This window comes from Varanus komodoensis, unplaced genomic scaffold (genome assembly GCF_004798865.1).
Source record: "Varanus komodoensis strain SLA01 unplaced genomic scaffold, ASM479886v1 scaffold26, whole genome shotgun sequence".
NCBI lineage: Eukaryota > Metazoa > Chordata > Lepidosauria > Squamata > Varanidae > Varanus > Varanus komodoensis.
The window spans coordinates 10,529,479-10,551,467 of NW_025335684.1; the positions used below are offsets into that span (position 1 = coordinate 10,529,479).

Consider the following 21,989-nt stretch of genomic DNA (forward strand, 5'->3'; position numbering starts at 1 on the left):
CAAGCTGGCGCACGCCAGATTACAACTTCCCGCAGTTCAGGGATGCGTGGCCCAGCATACCTGGAGCACACCAGGTTGGAGGAAAGGCTGAGCTAAGAGAAGACATCCAATGGAAAAGGACCTCGTAGTCCTTGTGGAGTGACCAGGGATTTGAATCTGGGCCTTCTAGGACACTGCCAGATGCGGAAGTTTTCAAGCTCCAAGGCAATTAATTACAGGGCCTGTTCCAGTGAACGGTGATGCATTGGTTTATTAGACTGAGATTGTTGGCCCCCTTCTAGTCTCTTGCATCCTCTTGGCAGAGATAGAATAGAGAGCTCTCTTTCCTCTACGTCAAAAATTTATGTGGGGTAAAAGGAGCCTTTCCTCATGTCACCAGGGCCGTCTTAACAGCATGATGGGCCCGGGGCAAAGCAGTGTCCTGGGGCCCCTACGACAACTACAACTACTGTTAATTTTGGAAGCCTTCCAGTTTTCCAAGGGTTAACATACACAGATTAGTATGGGGCCCACAGGCAAGTGCCCATCAGGCCCATGCGTTAAGACGGCCCTGCATGTCACTTACTTTCAGCAGAATTTGATTTTCCTGTTTGGGCCAGCATTTACTCAAGTGGGCCAAGCCAGTGCCTCCAACAGAATCCAACGGGATCAACAGTATTTATGTGGGCTTTCCTATAGGGCCGTTGAACCTCTTTCATCTTGGTTTGAAGACGCTCCTGCTGGAAGTGGGGGGAATTGCATTCCAGTAGTGGGTGTGGCCAAAGGTGCAAGGGGTGTGGCTAAAAGAACCCAACTAACAGCCAGTTTTAGGGTTCTTATTGCTGGCAGCTAAGCTTTGGTCATATCACCTTTTGGGAACAGGGAAATTGATGCATAAGCTAAGAAACCATCAAATAATTGGAATTCAGCAGGAAGGCATGTCGCCTTCTTGGGGAACCTCAGAGAGCTGGAGTAGAACAGAGTAGCAATATTTTTAGTGCAATTAACATGCACTGGCCTGAACCAGAATGTCATTTCTGGCTCACGTGCTGCCTACTCTCTTCCCTAGGGTGGCTGTGAGGCTGTGAGCAGCAATCATTGCTACCATTGATATTTCCCCCTCCTGATCCTGGCTTATCATGTTACAGCAAACAGAGCTAGGCTTATCACAGATTCTGGTCAGTTTCAAAAGAGGCTGGTTTTAAACTGGCTTCTTCTAGATCTGAAATTTCTTGGGGAATGGTATGTGAAAAGTGGCACAAAGAGATCACGATGATCTAAAAAATCACGATCTCTGGTTCATATTGCAGGGACTGGGCTGGCTTCTGCCAAAATACAGTTTTCCAGGATTGCTAGCTTAGAACATGAATCAGGATGGGAAGAAGAGGCAGGGTCAGAATTCTTAGGTGAAATGCCACAGCCAGCGGGGCTTCAGGTAAACCAAGGGAATGGTAAGAACCAGGTTTCGTCTCATACTGGGAGAAGTGCTGCCAAACAGGCTGTGCCAGAGGGGGCAGATGACATCCCATTGTTCCAAAAACAGAGAGCAGTTGAGCAGCATCCCAGATTCCCTCCATCTGTCCCACAAACTGTGAGGGTGGAGAATAACACCTTTTAGTTGGGAAGGAAAGGGAAGCTTTCAATCTGAAATCCACTTCTCAGCATAAGCGTACTTCCCTAATATTCTAATTCTGTTGAAGTCCTGTGCATTCCTCCACTTCTGCTGAAACTCCCTTTTGTGTCGCAAAGCTAGCCTCTGTGGCCAGTATTAACATAATAAAGGCACTAGTTAGAAGCCTCTTGTTTTGATCTGCTTGGAAAGAGAGGTGAAGCAAAGTCCAGACTCTGATGGGTTTGATGCAGCCAACTGAGATTAAGGGTAGCTGAAAATAAATTCATGCTGGCAATTTGTGTCTCCCAGCAGCTCAGAAGAAGGAGGAAGAGGAGGAATGTGTGAGCCTTGGGACTTCATTCAGTCGCTTTCAGATTTCTTAAATAATCTGCATGTGATAGGCTAGCCCTTGTCCAACATTCCTGCTTTCTTTCTGTGTCAGAAAGCAGGTGACTACTTCTGAAATCCTCACCAGAAAGCATTACTTAAAACCACTCTCTTTCGTATAATCTGATTTGCATACCTTTTGCACTGCCTTTTCTGTCAGTGTCTTCTATGAAGACTGGTCCTTCATGATGGATGAAGAGCGCTCCAGTATGATTCCCACCATGGCAGCTGGTAAGCCTCCATCGGGATGTTCCAATGATGGTTACGCTGGGAGTGACCACGGCTTGGGGGCAGAGCGCACACTCTGCGCTGGGTAGTGAGAGAGCCCTTCCCTGCTCGTGACTTCCCAGTGTTGCTGCCGGTCATAGCAGACAGCAGTCAGTCGGAGAGGAGATCAGGACGCGCTGATACTGCCCCTGGGGGTTGTATCAGAATCTCAGTATGCGGGAAAATGTGGCGGGTGGGTGCTGTTGTTTTCTCGTTCTGTTTGTGGGGTGGTTCATGCCCCCCAAGTGCCCAGAATGCTGAACCTGGCCTGATCCTGCAGGGCTTTTCTTACCTTCACATGCTGTGGGGTTTTTCTTCTATCTGCATATATGCAGGGCTGCACCCCGAGTTGGTTTAATTACCAAACACATGGAGCAAAGAGGTGATTTAGTATCTGTTGTATCTCTCTGTAATACAGTGCCTTATTCCGTTTTCCTTCATTAAATCTGGGGAAAGCAGTCGTGTTTCTGCTTCTGTTTTGCACATGGCTGTTTTTTCTTTCAGTATGATGAAATTATTCCTACATGAACCTTGCTCATTCTTTGTTTTCGACATTATGACATAGCATTCCACTTTCGGTAGATCTTTGGGTGCTTCTCAAGAAATAGCAACACTGGAAAGTCCTTGCTCCTTAACTTGAGATGTTGAAAAAGAATGTGGGAGGTGGGAGAACAGGTGCGAATGTGTGCATTGAAAGGACCTGTGGCCTCACTGCTGCTGCCGCTGTTCTCTTATTCCTGGTGTGAGCATATACTCAGGGTTCCCTTCCTGCTTGATGCTTAACACTTGAGCTACCGTTTTGCATCTGGTTCAGGTTGGCACATCTCAAAATGCTAGTAAAAGCCGAGATCGATTCTGCAAATGTGCAGATCTCTTGGATTAGATGTTCTTGAGCTAAAGGGACAGGTAGTCTGAGATAATGCATTTCTGTTTTCATATTTCTATGTTCATTCATGTCATTTTTGTTAATTTGCCTGAGATACGCCATATCATGATAGTTTCCCTTTCTCTAAGGGCTGAACTCCATTCTTTTTGCAATCAACATTGATAACAAGGATTTAAATGGGCAAAGCAAGTGTCCACCCACTGTCTCTGACCTTCTCAAGGAATCTACCCAGAACGTAACCTCCTTACTGAAGGAATCCACCCAGGGTGTTAGCAGCTTGTTCCGGGAGATCACGGCATCCTCCCCAGTTTCCATGTTAATCAAGTCTGATCAAGAGGCGGATCCGTTGCCCATTTTGTCCAAGAGCGTTAGTGGTGGTAAGTGCTCCCAAGATGCCAGAAGTGAAAAATGTAGCCTGTGTTTCAAGGAGATGTGCATAGCTGGAGACACCTTTGCTTACAAAGCCATCTTGTTTCCTAAGAGATGATTATTTATATCTGCATGGACTCAAGAGTTCTACTTCCTCTGTCATGGAACTCTCCTGTTCAAGTCATCATGTCATAGACCCAGTTTGACTGGGTGCTTCTGCTCAGAACAGCTATTTTCTGAAGTCATGCTAGACCACTCTTAGCAGCCTGCGGCTGGCATGCTCCCTCACTTCCACTGGGACTGTGAAGAGGAGACTAGAAGTTTTTATTTCTTTTTCTGCTTGACCGCAGCTTGCCATGTCAATATTGACTATGATTGACTTGAAAGGAACCAGCTTGAAATGGTGCTGGAAAGGTCAGCATTGAAGCCCGAGGTCATGACAGACTGTGGTACAAGCTTCCAAATATTGGTGCCGGTGTTGAAAGAGCAGGGGACAAGAAGAGCCCAACCTTGAGGCTAGTTGGGACCTGCTCTCATCAGGCATTTCTTCTTAAATATTGTTTTTAATAACAGGTGAATGCATAAGGCGCCAGGCATTCTAACATACTTCATTCAGTTATTGGTCCTGCAATCATTATTGGCCAGTTACTGGCCCTTGACCCAATGGAAGGGAGCATGTTGTCCAGTTCCTGTGGCGCAAGGGGTTTCAAGCCATTTCCGAGGTCCCTGCCGAGATCACCAGGGGAAGAAGGCCCATATGAGGACGCCTTATTCCCATTTGTTGATCCGACAGCGACTGCCATGTCTCATGCAAATCGTCTGATGTTGGTCGACCACTTTGCAATCTGGGCTGTTTTAGCCGCAAAATCCCATTTTCTTTGCTTCGGTCCAGGAACAGAGGGTTCTGCAGTGGACTGCCATACGTATTTGATCACAGCATGCATCTGTTAATGCAAAGATGCTGTCTGACCTCAGCTTCTGCTATATTACCTACATTGTCTTCCTAGAAATAGACAGGTCCCATGTCTGAGCTTGAATCCAAAGAGCTTTGAGGAAGCACAAATAAATTTTTTAAATAATCTTCCAGAAGTGCAACCCGCTTCTCAAAGACGAAGCAAAAATTGTTTGAAAAGCTGGATTTTGTAACTGTTCGGTAACATACCAAACAGTTGTTTGAGGGCTGGCTAGAGTGTAAAAGTAAGTGCTGCAATTTTAGAACTGTCTCCATCGCTTCTATAGCCTGCCTTTCCTCTAAGGAACCCAATGTGGCAGACATAATCCCCCTCCACTTTGTTTTCACAACGACCCTGTGGAGTAGGTTCGGTGAGTCACTGAGCATCAGTGACAGACGCAAGTCTTCCATGGAGCTTCATGGCTAGAATCTGGGCCTCCCCACTACTCATATGATGCTTTAACTGCACTGGCTTTAATTTTGCAGCTGGGTGAAGCCATATTTTAAAATAATCATAGGTCCTTTTTCAGGACAGTAAAACTGGACGACCCCTCCGTTCTCTCAGTTGAGGTATGTCTCCAAAGCTGAGCGGGGCTCTCGTGCAACTTAACATGAACCAAGAATGCTTTCAGAAATCCGTTGTTCATCTAGAAATAGCAGGGAGCCAAATTTAGAGTAAATTGGAATCAGGTGCCTCCGCTCAGCTGTTTTTGCCAGCGTATCTGTGGGCCCTGTCTTTCAGGAACAGTGATTTGCAGAATTAAATTCCTCTTTAAAATGGTATTGCCAAACCGTTTCTTTGGGGGAAAATGCTGTAGGATAAAACCTTGGAGGTTTAACATGAATGTGGATATTCGTGGTTTGAGCTTTACATGCCCTAGATCAGTGTTCTCCAGATTTTTTGGACTGCCACCCCTTTTCCTTGTGGTTGACAACCCTAGAGCCCTTTACTGCAAATTTAAAGCAACTGATCACTGTCAGTTGGATCTATCTGCCACCCCCCAGGGGGTTGGTATTGCCCACTTAGAGAATCACTGCGCTAGATCTTTAGAACAGACATGCCTTCTGTTCTGTGTAGTTGTAATTAGGTCCTTTGGCTAGTTCATTGATTTTAGTCATTTGCCCCTGTGATTAAACCTGCAGGCATGTAGCATAAGGTAAAAGCAAGATTTGTTTTTAGGCGATGTGGGAATAGCTTGCCTTCCCCAACCTGATGCTCTCTGGATGCTTCAGCCTGTAACTTTTGGGCTTGCAAAATGATCGTTTTATGCACAGGCTCTGTTTCTTTGAATCTTCCATTTCTTTCTCTCTCTGTCCCCCAGATTTAAAGTGCAGGAAAGAAAGGATGAAGAAGAAGAAGAAAGTCACAAATATTATTTCATTTGATGACGAGGAGGATGAACAGCATGTGGGGGATGATCTCAGGGCAAGCGTTGCAGGTGAAAGCTCAGAAGAAAACTCGGACAGGTCATTGTCTTCCTTAGTACCTCCTTCCGTGGGCTTGCTTGCTAAACTGAATGGGGAGCAGAGCATGCCTTTGCTGAAGAACAGTTCCACTTACCTAAATGGAGACTGCAGCTTCCAGAAACTGGATGTTAAAAGTATAGATGACGACGATGACGACGACGCGGACGAAAACGATGGCACTTATGGCAAAATGCTAGGAAACCTCAGCATGGTGGAAGACAAGGAATCTTGTAGAAAGTGAGTATTACTCTGAAAAAGGGTTGAGAGGAGAAGAGCGGTATCTTTCCCATGCAGATTAATAGGTAAGCTGGTGGCTCAGGGCGGCACCCAAGGTTGCCGCCCCGGCTTCTCACGGATGGCTTTCATCTCTGGGAAATGTTCTTCTCCAAGACATCTGGAAGAGAGGGCAGACTTCCTCTTGCCACCCATTCTGAGCTTGGTCAAGACTCACTCAAGAGCTTTCAAATGAACCAAGTAAAAAACAGGGGAAATACAGGTGTGGTGCTCACACACCTGTACTTACAGGTTTGGTGCTTGCAAGTAATCATTTGCGGGGCAGTCGTGCTCCGTTCCTGCACTGCTTTTGCTTCCCAACCATTTTTCCCACTGTCATTTCCGTGGTATTTTCCCTGCTATGCCTCTTGGCTTGAAGCTAGGAAAGGCTCAGTGGTGGAGCCTTGTTTGGCCTGCAGAAGGTCCCGTGGTTGATCCAGGGTAGGGCTGGGAAGATTCCTGCCGGAGACCCTGGGGAGCAGCTGCCAGCCAGTGTTGCCGGTCCTGGGCAAGATGGGCCAAGGCTGTGACTTGAGGATAAGGCAGCTTCGTACGCTCCTAACTGTGCCATGTGGGCAGCTGGTGAGCACCGTGCAGGCGTGGCCTTATGTGGTTTCCCCATGTGCAATTCTGTGGCTTCCTGTCGAATAGCCCTTTTAAGTTTATCCATTCATTTATTAAAAATCTTGTGTACTGTTCACTCAGCCGTGTCAACTGATTGAGCGGTTTACATTCAATAAAATACAAAAACATAATACAATGTATTAAAAACAGATTAAGAGTCAATAAAAACCTTCCAATTAAATGATAAGCAAAACTAAACAAAACGATTTGCAACATAATTAAGCAAATTGATAAATACAAAAATCCCAGTAGAAAGCAAGAAGAGTAAAACAAAAGACCAAAGCAATGAAGTAGACAGAGATCCGCCTGTAGGTGTTAATAAAGTGCCACTGAAACATAAATGCTGAGTGAACAGAAAAGCTTTTGCCTGGTGCTGGAGCATATACGCTGTTGACGCCAGGCGTCCATCTCTGGGGAGAATTCCACAGATGAGGCCCCACTGCTGGAAGGGCCCTTCTCCAGGTAGCTGCCTTCCTCACATCTTTGCAAGGCGGCTCCCGGAGGAGGACCTTCAGAGGTGATCTTAAGGCACAGGTAGGCATATGTGAGTCTGTGAGTTATTCTTAAGGTCCAGGCATGTGCGGATGAGGAAAAGAGGGGACAGAGGGTGCAGGTAGTGAGCATGAAGGTGTTATGATGCACCTTTAGCAAAGTACCACGGTGTGGCACCTTGGCATATAGGTTGCCATCGGCCACTTCTGCTGAAGGGGTGCCCATGCGACACCTGTAGGATGTGGGTTCAGGCTGTGGTCTGGAAAAGGGAACCAGAGTCGTGGGACCCTTGCGCATGGGTGAGCATCTGCTTGATGGTCAGGAGGCAGAAATTGTCCCTGGAAGAGGTGGCTTGTTCTGACGCAAGTTGGGGTGAGGACTGTGTGACCCAGCAGATGTTGTGGGACAGCAGCCCCATCGCCAGCCACATCTGAAGAGCCACGCTTTCCCATAAACTCCAGGTGCCTCTTTCAGGTCCCACCTCCTCAGTTTGCGATGGGGAAAGGCCGATAGGCACTGTCACAGAAATGTTTGTTGCCGTGAATGCTCTTTTATTTCTTCCTTCTGCTGTTTCCATTTCATGTTTTTTGAGCTACTTGGAGCACTTTCTTTCAAGTCTGATCTGACACATCTTTTTTTTTTTTTTTAAACCATTAATTAGATCATCCGAGGAAGTGACAAGTAATTCACTGGTTTGCGCTTGGAGCCCTCTGCAAACGTTGAACGATGATTCTGATGAGTTATTCCCTGTCAGTGCTGTAGGCTCTTTCTCCCACACTGGTGAGTATCTTTGTGGTTGGACGTGTTGGAAGTACAAAGGATGCTAATATGGGGACTCAAAATGCCTGGAGGAGGAGTTGATTCCAACTGAATATCAGGAAAGACTTCTTAACATTCAGAGCAGTCAGATACTGGAGCTTTTCACATGTGACTCTGGAAAATTGTGGATTAATTTATTAATCCACTATTTTCTGCAGCCCACACCAGGTCTGTTCCATGAAGCTGAATACTGTGGGTTAATTGTGGATTAAACAACCTGTGGTTAACTTCACCATGGATATTTTAACCTTGGTTAACCTAGAGTGTTCACATTCTAATGTTCTGTGGCAAACTTCGATCAGCTCTGCCTGGGGTTGAATATTCACAGTAGCCAGCATATGGTATGGCATATTGCAGGTCAACTACTTCAGTTTTGATTTGCCACTGCTACATTGCAACCATTTCAGGAGGTGTTTGGCTCCCAGTTGCTGGAGGCAGTCAGACAAATGCTTGATGGCACTCTGTCAAGAGTGTTTTAAAATGGTTTCCTGCGTAAGGAAGAGGTTGGACTCCATGGCCTAAATGACCCCTTCCAACTCTCTGATTCTAAGTCTGTAGAACAGACTCTGACTAATCTGCCAACGGGATGCACTGAGGAACAAGCAAAATGTCACGTTATTTTTGGTGCTGCTGTTCCGTCTTCTTTGGAAGATGAAAACTGGAACTCCAGTGAAACTTAAGCCTCTTCCACTACCCTGAAGGAAGCTTCTAAGTCTGAATGAGAATGCGATTCTGTGGCTTTCCCCAGGTGGCCCAGTGGCTGCAATTTCTGGAACAACTCACCCATACTCCTGTTTTGAAACAGAGAGCCAGTGTGGTGTAGTGGTTAAGAGCACAGGACTGGGACTGGGGCAGTCTGGGTGACCTTCAGCCAGTCATAGACTCTCAGCCCAACCTACCTCAGAGGGTGGTTGTTCTGGGGAGAAGATTGAAAGCAGGAGGAGAATAATGTAAGTTGCTTTGAACTGAGTGTAAGAAAAAAGCAGGATATAAATCTAAATAAATAAATGGACTGTGTGTATTATCCTTCTACACTGCTTAATATAATGAAATCTCTAAGTGGCTCCCAGTATAATGCATGTATAAGTATACCATAAAATGATGCAAAAGAATGAATAATTAAAAATATTACAGCAGATAGCAAGAAAACGGCAGTGTTTATAGTCCGTCATAAGTCAGTGAAAGCCTTTGGAAACCGTTTTCAGGAAGCATTTTGACGCTTGCCACATGTCGGAATGCCCGTGACAGAGAGCATTCCGGAGCGTGGGTGCCACGGCTAAGAGGGCCTTCTGAGGAGTTATTTCCTGGTCCTGCTCGTGGAATGACCCGCGAGGCCTCCAGTGGGGCTCCCAGCGGTTGCCTGGGTGTCTCTTGCAGGGGGCAGCCAGCCGGAGATCCTAGTCCTGAGATATGTAGGACTTTGTCACAACAGAGCCTCAAACATGGTCAGTTGGCTCAAGCAGGGCTAAGGGGCATGTCTCCCTCACATGTGCCCACGTGGGCCCTTGGGTCATCAGGGACCATCCTCTGGGTGCCCCTCCAAAGGGAAGCTAGCTAAGAAGGCAGGCCTTATTCATGTATGGAATTGATTCCCCAAAGGGGCTCATCTGGCACTTAGCGTGTTAGAGCGTTACCCTTTTGGTGCCAGGGAAAGACTTTCCTTTTCTTCCAGACCTTTTAGAGACTTCGATTGAGGCTGTTAGAACTGTTAAATGTTTTGCATGCTATTGTATTTTGTTCTTTTGTGTATTGGCGTTTTGTTTTATATCTTGAACTCTCCCTTAGAATCTCAGTTTTTCAGTTGTTTGCAGTCTGCTTGGAGAATGCCAGGTATTGGACTGCTCAGACATGCCATCACGAATACCTGTGCAGATTCCAGCACAGGGTAGGCAGCCAGAGCCATTCTTTCAGCGCAGGTGGGACAAATGCCGCACCGAGCATCCCTGCCCTGCCAGGCACGAGGGCAGTCTTGGACGCAGCCCATGACGGCATGTCATTCTGGGGGCTGTGAGTGCCGGCATCACGGCGGCCAGGCTATTAATAAAGGAAGGAGAAACCCAAATAAGGGTGCTCCCCACTGTCTCCCAAATCTGACAGAAGAGTCCCAGGGAAGCCCCTCCGCCCCCAATTTATCCTTAAGGAGAAAAGTGCCAAGCATGGAGATGAATAACTGTGTTTTATTCGTGAATCACGTACAAAGAAACCAGGTACCGAAAGAGGCTTCCAGAACTCTTGTGCAGTTCTCATTGATCTCCCTGCTGCTCGCATGACAATTTTTCTGTTTTTTAAGCAGGGGCACATTTTGTGTTGTGCTTTTCTCTCCCTCTGATACTGCGAATAAAAAGTTGCAAAGGGTAACCACTCCGTTGTGTCAAGTGACCGCCTGCTCCTGGTAGGAAGAGCAATCAGCTTGCTGCAGACCATGGATCAAAGCCTCTCTTCCCCTCACTAACTAAACTTTAAATGGTGACTGCATACATAAATGTCTGGGGAAAGAGTAAATGTGGCTATGCAATTCATTCTGAGAAATGAAAACAAACAAGTCGCGCTCGAGAAGTGAGGAGTTTGCTCTGGAAGGCTTTTAAAAAGAGTATTTAGCGGGAGCAGCGGATAACTCCGAGGCTAACAATGCAAGGCAGAGCTACTCGAGCATCAACACATCGTCTCTCTCCACAAGTACATCAGGGGTGGGTGGCCTGAAGGACCCGTTCGGAGCATTTGTCATGCTGGCAGGATAAAGAAAAGGCCCACGGAGCAGTGATGAATGGCTCAAGAGCCTCACGGGGCGAAAGACGACGGGCACGTGTGACCGCTGGAGATGCCCAGCTAATCGATCCTGTCCCACTGAAAGGCCAAATGGGGGGGAACAAAGCAACGCTGTGGTGGTCCCCCCACCGCATGTCACCATGTAGCACCCTGCTGTCGGTCACCGGCTTTGCATTGCGGTTCCTTCATCCCCTGGCTTGCGTTTTTCTTTCTCTATCTTTCTTGATGCCTGGCTTGCAGTGGGCGTTGTTAGATTTGGTGTGGGATTCCATGTTAGAAAGGGTTGTTGTAGGCTGCTTAAAAATTTGGGTTAAATTATAATAAACTACCTCTAACTTACCTGTGAAATGGCATTAATGCCCCCCCACCCTCAAATTGATTTAAGGACACCCTGATAAAAAGTTAAGTAGTAATTAGGCTAATAAAGGTATCTATGCTAGAGGAATAATAAAATACCTAATTTCCTTTAGCTGACCTGTTACCTGGATTCATGTGCTTAGATTGCAGAATGAAGAAACATTTTTAAAAGGGATATTCTAGTCCAGTTCTTCTTCTGAATAAAATTAGTATTTTCAGTCCAAGTCACAATAAATGACCAGCCATTGCGCACCCAGTCTATACATTTTAGGAGAAAAAATTGATAAAATCTACAAGGAGAAACTCCTGCAGAACACACTGAAGCTGGAGTTTTATGCCAATTGGGTCTCATTTTTAAAAACCTGCTTATAATATATTAAAAAATAAAATTGTTGCTCCTTGTGGTGTAACACGGTATTTGATGCACACGTGATGTTTTCTGCATACTGCATCACCGACGCATAGTTTTATTTAAAAAATACATTACAAAGGCCGACTGGGAGGTTATATAAAGGGCCAGGGTTGCAAGGAATTTCCTAATATGACGCTGTGGATATTGTATGGGAAGAGGTGGCATGTTCAGGTGACTTCCTAAAGCCAGGACACTGCCACAGGGAAAGCCTTTGGAATTGCACAGTGCGTGTCCAGCAAGGCAGTGGAAGAGCTTAAGACAGGGGTGGAAAACCTCAGTCGGAGGCCTTCTACATTATTATTATTATTATTATTATTATTAGAACATTTCTATGTTATGCATCTCCCAGCTCCTTCTCTAGGCCCCATCCTTTTTCGCCCACCCACAGATTTGCGTGGCGGTTTTTTTGTGTGCAGTTTTCTGCCCTTCTGGAAAGGTTGGGATGCCTCTCCTAAGGTCTGGTTACTGGCTGTAAGAGCTTCCAGCTAAAACAGGTTGCCATTTCAGCTATTCTAGCCTCACCTGCCACCACTGGAGGATGCAGGTGGCGCAGTGGTTTAAGCCGCTATGCTGCTGGGCTGGTTGATCGAAAGGTCGCCGGTTCGAATCTGCACAACGGGGTGAGGTCCCGTTGCTCCGTCCCAGCTCCTGCCGACCTTGCAGCTCGAAAGCCTGGGTTTTTTAGCAAGCAGGCTGTGGGTTTTAAATAGAGATGTTCACTAATCAACCACTAGATGGGCTCGAGTCCCTTGATTATAATATTTAATGTAGTACATCATTGCACTCTAACTCAAAATTACCATCCTGGAGGGATTGCCTCAAACAGTTGGATTCTTGAGCGTGGAAGTTAGGGAAGCTGCAGGCAAGGAAGAGGAAAGGAAGTAAAGGGCCAGGAAAGGAAAGAGTGACGTGATTCTGTCCTGGGACCATGTCATGCCATATTGTCTTCCAGCAATTTGTCTCTCTGTCATTTTAGGCAATCTGAAGAATGGCAATGAGCATGAAAGCGCGGATTTTCCAACAGAACTGGCTCAAAGAACTGCTGAGCCGCACCACAGGTATGCAGCTTGCTATTGTTGTATGCCGCCCCGAGGCTTCGGCGAATGGGGCGGCATAAAAATGCTTTAATAAATAAATAAAATAAATAAATAACCGATTAACTTGTAAAAAAACCTACATTGATTTCAACTCTTCCCCACCTCCTTAAAGCTCAGTTCACAGTCAACAGCGGGCCACGTACGTCTGTTGACTGTTGCCTCTGAGCGAGGCAAAAGATGGTTTGCAGAAACCACTGCTTACCTGCATACTGCAGTTGAGAATTGTGTCCAAGTTGCGGATTTCAAATCTTCTCACACAAAGTGATGATGAAGGGAATGGTGACGGGGCAGAGGGGGTCCATGTGCCTGGGGCTTGGAAAGGGACGGCATGTTGTTTCATTGCATATAAGTGGTGGATTTTGAGAGATGGAAAATAAAGCTTGCTAGAAGCAACCAGAGCTGTACAGTCCACCCTGTGTGCCTCTGCAAACCATCCAGAACCGTGTCCTGGTTTAGGCAGTCAGCCAAACTGGGGATGCAGAACCTCTGTCCCGTGGAGGGTGCTGAGCTGCTGCGGGAGGCCGGCTGCACCCTGCAACCCAGGGACTCAGCTTGTGCTGAGAGGAGTGGCTGTTCCTCCTGATGCTGGCCGGGCGCTCTTGCTTGGCCTGAGTTGCCCAAAGCTGGACCGAACAGCGACGCTTCCCTGCATTAGCTGCGTCCTTTTGCATGGGGACTGCCCCTGCAGGGCAAACCCAGGCACCCAGGCAACATCCACAGCACACATCATGAAGTCTGGGGATGCAGACTTGGCTTCCACTTGGCCTCCATCATCCACATCACAGCATGTCTGGGGATGATGCTTTGGCCTCCACTCTAAAACTCTCTGCACCACTGACCCAAACCAAATCATCAAAGCCAGATCATCAGCGAAGGCTCACAAACTGAAGTGAGCTTCTTGTTATCCTCCAGGCGGAAAGCCTCTGCATTATGTTCAACTCTGAGAATTGTGCCTTAATCTAATGGAAGTTTGTTAAAAGAATTTAGGATATTAGACTGGTGCTTGATCCTGGCTTGTTAGTTAGCCTTGGCTAGAGAAAACTACAACCCCCCACATCCCGATATAATACAAAACTGTTATTATTTTCAATGAGAAAACTATCTTGCTTCTTTCCCCCAATTACTTGTATTTAACCTCATTCGTATTCCTGTACCAGATTTCTTTTCTTTTAGCCACTTCCTAGGATACAGGAATTCCTTACTAAACTAGGGATAATGAGCACATTCCACAGACTTCATTGTGCAAGCCCTATTTCCTTAGCCCAATCTAGTCCACAACCTTAATGGATCTGCAGTCATAATTTGAGTGTCTTTTTTGATGTCTTTGGAACTAAATTTTCCAAATTTTCTTAACTCTCCAATGCCAAGGTCTGAATTTGATTGAGGTGCTGTAAAATGAGTCAGAGGCCCTCCTGCAGGCGCCATTCTTGAGAGAGACCAGGAGGGTGACGACCCGTAGGAGGGCCTTCTGGTGGTGCCCTGACTGTGGAACACGCTCCCCAGGGAGTTTCGCCTGGTGCCAACTCTTCTTTCCTTTCGGTGTCAGGCAAAACCCTTTTTATTCTCCCAATATTGTAATGGCTAATTTGTTTTAATAGGTGGTTTTACACTTAACCTCAGATGCTGTGCTACCCCTACTCTTATTTCTACTTTTTATTCTATTTTATAAATGGTATGGTAAACCATCCCAAGACGTCTGTGATGGGATGGTATAGAAACGTTTTAAATACATAAATAAAATGGATGAACAGTACTAATAATACTGCAGTCAAAGTGCACGAGAGTTGTGCAAAAGTATGTTGTGCAACGGCCACTCAGGGCGAATAGGTTTGCTGCACTGAAGTGAATTGTGCCTGGTGAAGTCTGTGTAAATCAAATCTGCTCTGCAATCGCTTTGCCTAAAGTATTTCACTTTATTTAAACAAAAGCAGGGTAGAAGGTAACCCACCTGTCCCAGGGAGTGCACTGAATGACCTCCTGCCATCAGCCAATGTGCCGGAATCCATGACAGTGGGTAAGCATCCCTGCATCCCTGCATCCCTCCCTCCAGACAGAGTCTGAGGCTGTTGCTCTGAAAGGTTTGTTTCGCTCCAACCGTTTGTCAGCGTAGGCGTTGCCATTCTGTGGCCCACCTTGGCAAAATGGCCATTCCATTTTTAATTTGAACGCACTGATTCATGTTTCAGGAGCACTCTCTGTCATTTGTAGTCCAACAAAGAAGGGAAGGTACAGAATTGAGGAAAGGGGACCCAGTGAGAGGAGACGGAGTGTGGCTTGTTAAAACGGTGGCTGCCGCTAGGGGGAGGGCTTGCTTCTGTCTTGGCCCGCTGTACGTGCTGTTGGTCAATCGATCTTTGGTAGGCAATTTTGTGTATTTTAGTGGGGGATAATTAACCTCATTTTCAGCTATGTTGAAAGCTGATTTAAACATAGTACTAAAGATAAATCCATGGTGGTGATGTGCTTTTGTGTAGATGTGGAATAGATTTTCCTGCCTTAACCTATGGTGGGAAATGCACAATCTAGGGCGGTGGGGTTTTTTTTGTTTGTTTTTATATTATTCTACAAATAATTTGATATATAACTCTGGAAAAAAAGAGTTTTTATTCCTGCAAGCCCACAGAATCTGTGTGACTCAGGAACAGTCTGCTGTGGAACCCATGGGTCAGATTTATAGACATCTGAATTAATATGAATTCATTTTGGATTTTTCTCACATTCTGCAGTGTCAACTCAAGTACCCAGAGTCTCATTAAGAGTGTCTTACACTGTCAGGTCAAGGGTTGGTCTGGCTGGGGTGAGCACTGTGTGATGCCGGATTGCAAGCTCCATCAGTCCTGGCCATATTGTTGGACTTTCAGTTGCCGTCATCCTAGTTGATGTAGCTAATTGTCAAAAACAATAGGAGTTCCAGTCAAGCAACATCGAGAAAGCCATGCGTTGGTCATCCCTGACTGGCAGTAGGTTTCCTGGCCCTGTGTGGAGATGCTGGTGGTGAACGTGTAAAAGGTGTGACGGTGAGATGGTGCCCCCACCTTTGCTCATGTTTAAATTAGACCTTTTCGCCATCCTTTAAGGAATCGGCTATCAGATCTTACGAGTGTGGTAAAGGAATTCTATAAGGTGGGCCTTGATTGGACTTGGCCAACATGATGTTCCGCACTCCAGGGCTGAGTGTGGGTTGCTAACGAACTGTGGGTTATTTTTATTTATTAAAATATTTATATGCCGTCCTTTGTCACAGCCTCAGGATGGCTTACAAAAATATCAATAACAATATAATGCAAATCTCAATAAAACAATCAATAAGCAATGCATAATACAATAAATAAATCAAATCAAAAGCAACTGTTAAAAACCATTAAAAATACTAGTTTTTAAAATACTGTTTAAATAAAAAGGTTTTAACCTGCCGCAGAAAAGAATATGAACTCGGTGCCAGGTGAACCTCTCTGGGGAGCGCATTCCACAATCTGGGTGCCACCACAGAGAAGGCCCTACTTATGGTGGAGATGTGCATTCTCATGTTGTCAGAACCCAGCAGTGCTAGCAAGACACAGCTTGTTAATGACAACAGGCCCATCAGGAGCAGCTTTCCCAGTCTTACTGAACAGCTAAAACAAATACTTCTGTGTTAGTTGTATTGATTGAGTTGGTTTGTTAGTTGATTTAAAGTCTGTTTTCAGATTTTCTTTTAAACCCACCCAGTTTGATCAGTGGGGCTGAGGACTAGCAAGGACTTCTTTTTAGAAAAAACACTCTTTGTGGTTTTCTTGTTTTTACAAGTTAGGCTGAACATTCCGGACAATTCAAGAAAAAAGACAGTTCATAGTATTAATATAGAATGAGGCTCATTGCTCAGTACTAGAGCAGATGCTCCTTAGTTCATCTTGTATGTTTTAAATTTATTTGGTCATGTTTTGAAACTTTGCAAACCACCCTAGGGGATTTCTTGATGAATGGGGTGTACATTCTTGAAATACGGTGCTTTTCTTTTCCGGTAGAAGGACTGGGTGACATGCAGTGGTGAATGTCTGTGCCAGAGGCGCCCAGCAGGCGGCCTGTGCGGGGCAGCCTTCGTCAGCCTAAGGCCTTCCAAATGCTTTGGATTTCTGCCTCTTATCAGTTCCAGGCAGCTTGGCCAAGGATGCTGCTAAGCGTAGTCCAAAACATCGGGAGAGCTTCACATCAAGGATGCTAACAATAATTGAAGTGTGGTGTAGTGGTTAGAGTTAGGTAAAAACTAGGCAAAAGTCTATAAAATAAAGAGGGCCCTTCCTGGGAATCCTTAGCCTTGAACAGCTCTGTGCTCCCTGTTCTTCTTTGTGGTCTCTCTGCATCACACATACAGGTTATGCACCCACATGTGTGAATGCCCAGATGACCCCTCAAAGAATGATAGGTAAGCAGCCTGCCTTTAATGTTTTTACTGCTATCCTTGCCCACCACAGGCTCTGTCTGTCCGTCCATCCATCCTTTTTCAGGGCCAGGTGCGTAGGGCAGGGGCCAAAATACCCCCGAATAGAAGAGTATTTTAGTTTAAAAATTTTGGTGTCGGGATCTAAGCCTCTGGAGAGGCACCTGAAGATGAGGGGAGGGAATGCACAAAAGCCAAGAAACCGCCAAACAAGATGGGGGAAAGGGGGCGGGGCAGGGGAAGGGCATGGTCCTCTGGGAAGCCAAGACGGGCCTGATGCTTTGCGCAAGCAGTGGCGACGTCTGAACACCAAGGCGTGTTCCCCATTGCCATTCATGTTCTTGACGAGATGGGGCAGAGGGTGGTCGGAGCCAGGCTTTGATATGCTGGCACCTGCAGATGGTTCTGATGTAGTCCTAGTGAAACACATTGGGCTTTTCGGGGGCAGTGAGGGGGAACAGATCCTATAAATTTTAAATAAGCCAAGAAATCAAAGCCATTAACAGCTTTTATGCTGTTCTACAAACCTATCTGGGCACAGACCCTGGGCCAGTCAGTCTCTGGGTGTCCATGAAGTGATTTAGCTTTTCAGCTCATGCTCAAGAGCTGTTCTTATCTAAGCCTTGACATGCTGTTGAAAGTGTTTTAAAATTAATAACTTGCCCTAGAGAGGTGTTGAGACTCATTGAACTTGTCTGTGCTTCAGCACACGTTCTTATGTTTGTGTATTCCGGCTGTGACATATATACGTGTCAAACACAGCTCTTTGGAAGTAAAATATTCTTAAATCTAATCATGGTGCTTTTGGGCCGTCTGCTTTGTCAGGCAGCATTGGTGCTTACTGGAAGTTACAACATCAGCCACCCATTGAGAAAATTTTCCTGACCCCTTGTTCTGAACACTTGGCTGGAGTCCCGTAGTCCAGGGGGGAGGATGGTGTTCATTTGCTTGTTTCTTTCATGGAAATGTTGAAATTTGAAAGGACAAATGAAGCAGACCAAGGCCAGCGCACACAAATGGCTCTTGTAAGGTGTGAATCTCAGTGCTTTTCTACATGGAACGGGTCGCAGTTACTCAAGAAGCATAACCCATATCTCTTGTTCACCCCCCCCCCCCGCCCTGTCTCTTTCTCAGCTGAACTTCGGCAAGCTATTGTGGCCATGATGAACAGGAAGCATGAACTGGAAGAGCAGAACGGGTAAGTGGCGGATCAGAATCGAGGCCTGCCCGCTCCTGCAGGGCAGGAGAAAGGGCTCCTCTCTTGGCCACAGGATACGGAAAATCATGGACTCGTGGAATAGTCGAGTCGGAAGGGGCCGGGAGGGCCATCAGGCCCAACCTCCTGCTGTTGCAGGACACCAGGTTAGACCATCCCGCTCAGAAATGGCCCCGTCAGCTGAGGAGGTGGCACTCGGAAGGGACTGTGTGTGTGTGTGTGTGTGTGTGTGACAAGAGGGGAGAGATGCACGCTGGAGGTAGTGCCGCTGGAGGCAGCGCTCGCTTTGTCCCTTGGGCTGAAAGTGATATCCTGCCCTGCCCTGAAACGTTGCAGCCTGAGCCTTGACCAGTCTCACGCATAGACACTGCACTGAATGTCCCTGAGTTGGGCCCTGATTGGCTTAGCTGTGAGGCAAAGCACAGGTACCTGCAGCTTGCGAGGACCTCAGGTCCCTTTGTGGTGCACCAGAACTGACCAGCTTTGACAGATGCGGTGCGTGAATGTTCGTTCCCGCATCCCCAGTGCCAGCCCTCTTTTTCTCAGCTCGCTGCGGAACCTCCTCGATGGAGAGATGGAGCATTCTGCGGGCCTACGTCAAGAAATCGACAACCTGAAGAAGAAGGTTTCAGAGCAGGAAGAACGTTACACAGTGAAGATCCAGGCCCTGGCGAGGTAGGACAGCGGCTCGCTCGATTCTAGTAGAAGGTTTCCTGCTAGGGAGGTGTGGTAATGGGCTCGTTTGTTGGGAGTGAGAACGATCATTGCTCTCGGTGCACTTTCTCCAGCCCAGCTGGTTTGGATTCAAGAAGGAAGAGGAGCCGGGGGAGGAAGAGGAGCAGGAGGGGGCCTTGGTATGTGGGCCATTTCCAGATGTTGAGATGAGAGAAGGGGAGCTGCTTATCTCAAGGCCAGACTCCCCGGGTGGGCAGGCAGTCTAGGAAACTAACCAAAATGTGCCGCTAACAGGAGGAGGACAGGGGAGTTTCTCAGGGACAGGCGAGGTGGGCATGGTTCTCAATCCCATGACATTGGCAGAGGAGGGCAGTCCAGTTGGAGGATCAGCATGCAGAGGGGAGGCGTGCTCACTTTCAGAAGGCCCCTCTGGAAGGGATGGGGACCAGGCAAGCTCCTAAGGAGAGTTCCTGAAAGTGAATACTTTATCAGCTTCAACAAACCACTCTGTGCATGCAATTCAGGCCGGTTGTTTTATGCTTCTGGAAAACATTTTGTTCCGTAAGGACTGTTTTGCAAGAAAGGTCTGTGGCCTTAAATGTGCAAAGGGAGGAAACCTACACTGTTCTTGGACGTGTTCTTCCACCTAGGCTTCCTGTGGTTATTATATTAAGTGGTTTGAGCATAATGCTAAATGATGGTTTGGTGAAGTCTGGCTTGGTGTTGTGCCTGAACCTATCTGCACAAGCAAACCATGTTTCGTTAACCAGCTGTAAGCCAGAGAAAGAATCTATGGTGGTTTGTGGCTTAGAATGTTGGGTTTGTTTAAACCATGGCTTGTGATCATGCCCAGACCTGTTGCCTATTCCTGAGTTGTTTGTGTTGCTCTCTGAGTGTTTCAGCCAGAGCCACCTGAAAGCAAGAGCAACCTTTGTTCAGAAATGTACAGTGCCCATGGCTCCTTAACTTAGAAAAAGGGCTATTGAGAGGAGACCCAATACAGATCTCTACAATTATGGCTAGTGCAGAGAGAATGGATAATATCATTAGAACCAGGGGTTTTACTATGAAGTCGTGGGAGAGTTCGGATAAGTAAAGAATGCTTCACACAGTCTATTGTTAAATGTGGACTTTGCTGCTGCGAGCTGTAGCGATGGCCACCGATCCAGATGGCTTTAAAATGGGATTAGACCAATTCATGCAGGATGAGGCTGCTCGTCCTGATGGCTCAGTGCTGCCTCTGGGATCACAGAGAGTCTGCTTGCGTGTACCAGTTACTGGAGAACGTGGGTAAGGAGGTGCTGTTGCCCGCTCTTCCTGCTTGTGGGTTTCAAGGCATGTTTAGGCAGTAGACCTTTTCTTTACCCATGAATGTGTACAACTGTGGCTTTACAAGATCTGCCGCACCAGTGTTCCTGGAACCAAACCTTGCATTTCTCTTTCTCTCTCTCTCTTCTGGCTGCCATTGTCCTACTAATGCACTGCCATTCTCTGTCTCAGCCTTGCTGTTTTTGATCTTGAAATTGGTTCCAAAAACCTGTCGCTATTCACCTTTGCTGATTTATGCCTGCAACAGTAACTCCATCTGTAGTCATTTCTACAGGAGTCTTTCGGTGTTCCTGCGCAACGCAGGAACACTTTCACTGTTCCCAGAAAGTATGCAACATCACTCAATGTTAATACAAATAGGTCAGCTGTCAGCCTCAATGCGGCAGCCAATGTATCTATAGGTTTGCTGCAAAACCTCAAGTAACAGAGAGAGACTGGAGCATCAGGTTACATTTTCTCCGCTTTCTTTCAAGAAGTGCGTGCTCTACTGAGTATCATCTGTTGCAGCGCATAAACAAGGCAATCCTTTAGGTTGATTCTGTTTACAGTTCCCAGTTGGTCAGAATAATCTTTTCCCCAGCCAAGACTAGAGCAGGTTCTCTGTCCTGCTCATGACTAAAGCCCATGGAAGGGCTGATGAAGCTCAACAGGAGTCCTTTTATGTAATGCTGTAATGATATTATCCCATGCAACTCTGTCTCTCCCATTCTCCTAGCAGCCACTGAATGCTGGGAGATTCAGGACTGATCAAAGGAAGGAGTGGGTAGTTAAGCGATATAATTCCCTTCCACAAGATGTGCGTGATGGCCACCAATTTGGGCAGCTTTAAAAAGGGATTAGGCAAATGCATGGGCCATGAAGCGATCTGGATGGCCATGCATTGCCTCCAGTATCAGCCTGCATTGCTGTACGAGCTGCTTGGGGACATGAGCCGGAAGTCACTGCTGCACTCAGGTCCTGCTTGTGGGCTTTCTGCAGGCAGGCGATCGCCCTCTCTGAACAGGCACTGGAGAAGACAGGCTGATCCTGTCATGTCGGAGCAGAACCATGATCCCCTCTCTGCGAAGCATGATCTATTTAGGGCAACTGCAGAGCACTGCAGTCAGGCTGCTGCTTCAGGCAGGATTTGGAGGTTGACTTGAAGCAGCACATGAATTTTAGCTTCCTGACTCCGGAGTTGAAGTCTGTCTGAGTTCTGCTGATGGGTTTGATCTTCTTGGTTTTACCCTCCCAGAGCAACTGCTGGTGCTTAAGGGGTATCAGCTCCGGGGCATAAGCAGCAGTTGTCCTTGATGCTTGTCAAATGCCTGATTGGACCAGAGGTGGTGGAGATGAGAGGAAAACCAAACATATTCAGGCAAGGGCCAAACACTTGGTTAGACATGATGGGGCCATAGGTGAAGGCTGAGTCAAGAACAACTGCCAGGGTAAGGGAGGACTACAGGAGCCTCATGCTTATTCCGAGCTTGTTAAGCCATGGTTTGCCAAACCAGGATTGTTAACCCCTGAACTAGCCCAAAGCTTCAGGCCTTTGTAATTTTGTAATTAAACAGCTACAAGCGTATTTTAATTAAAAGCCTCTGTCCTGTTTGA

General features: G+C 46.7%; 1 protein-coding gene across 6 annotated transcripts in view; it reads left to right on the forward strand.

Moving 5' to 3' along the window:
• Positions 1–21,989, forward strand: part of SNX29 (sorting nexin 29) — a 191,935-nt gene that overhangs the window by 17,987 nt on the left and 151,959 nt on the right. For 5 of the 6 annotated variants that reach the window (XM_044433143.1, XM_044433147.1, XM_044433145.1 and 2 more), the window contains exons 6-13: positions 2,139–2,209; positions 3,260–3,508; positions 5,775–6,156; positions 7,970–8,088; positions 12,639–12,720; positions 14,688–14,773; positions 18,311–18,374; positions 18,939–19,067. In XM_044433143.1, coding sequence (XP_044289078.1) covers positions 2,139–2,209; positions 3,260–3,508; positions 5,775–6,156; positions 7,970–8,088; positions 12,639–12,720; positions 14,688–14,773; positions 18,311–18,374; positions 18,939–19,067 — 1,182 coding nt within the window. The remainder of the gene's footprint in view (positions 1–2,138; positions 2,210–3,259; positions 3,509–5,774; positions 6,157–7,969; positions 8,089–12,638; positions 12,721–14,687; positions 14,774–18,310; positions 18,375–18,938; positions 19,068–21,989) is intronic. The other variant, XM_044433144.1, reaches the window with a different exon arrangement.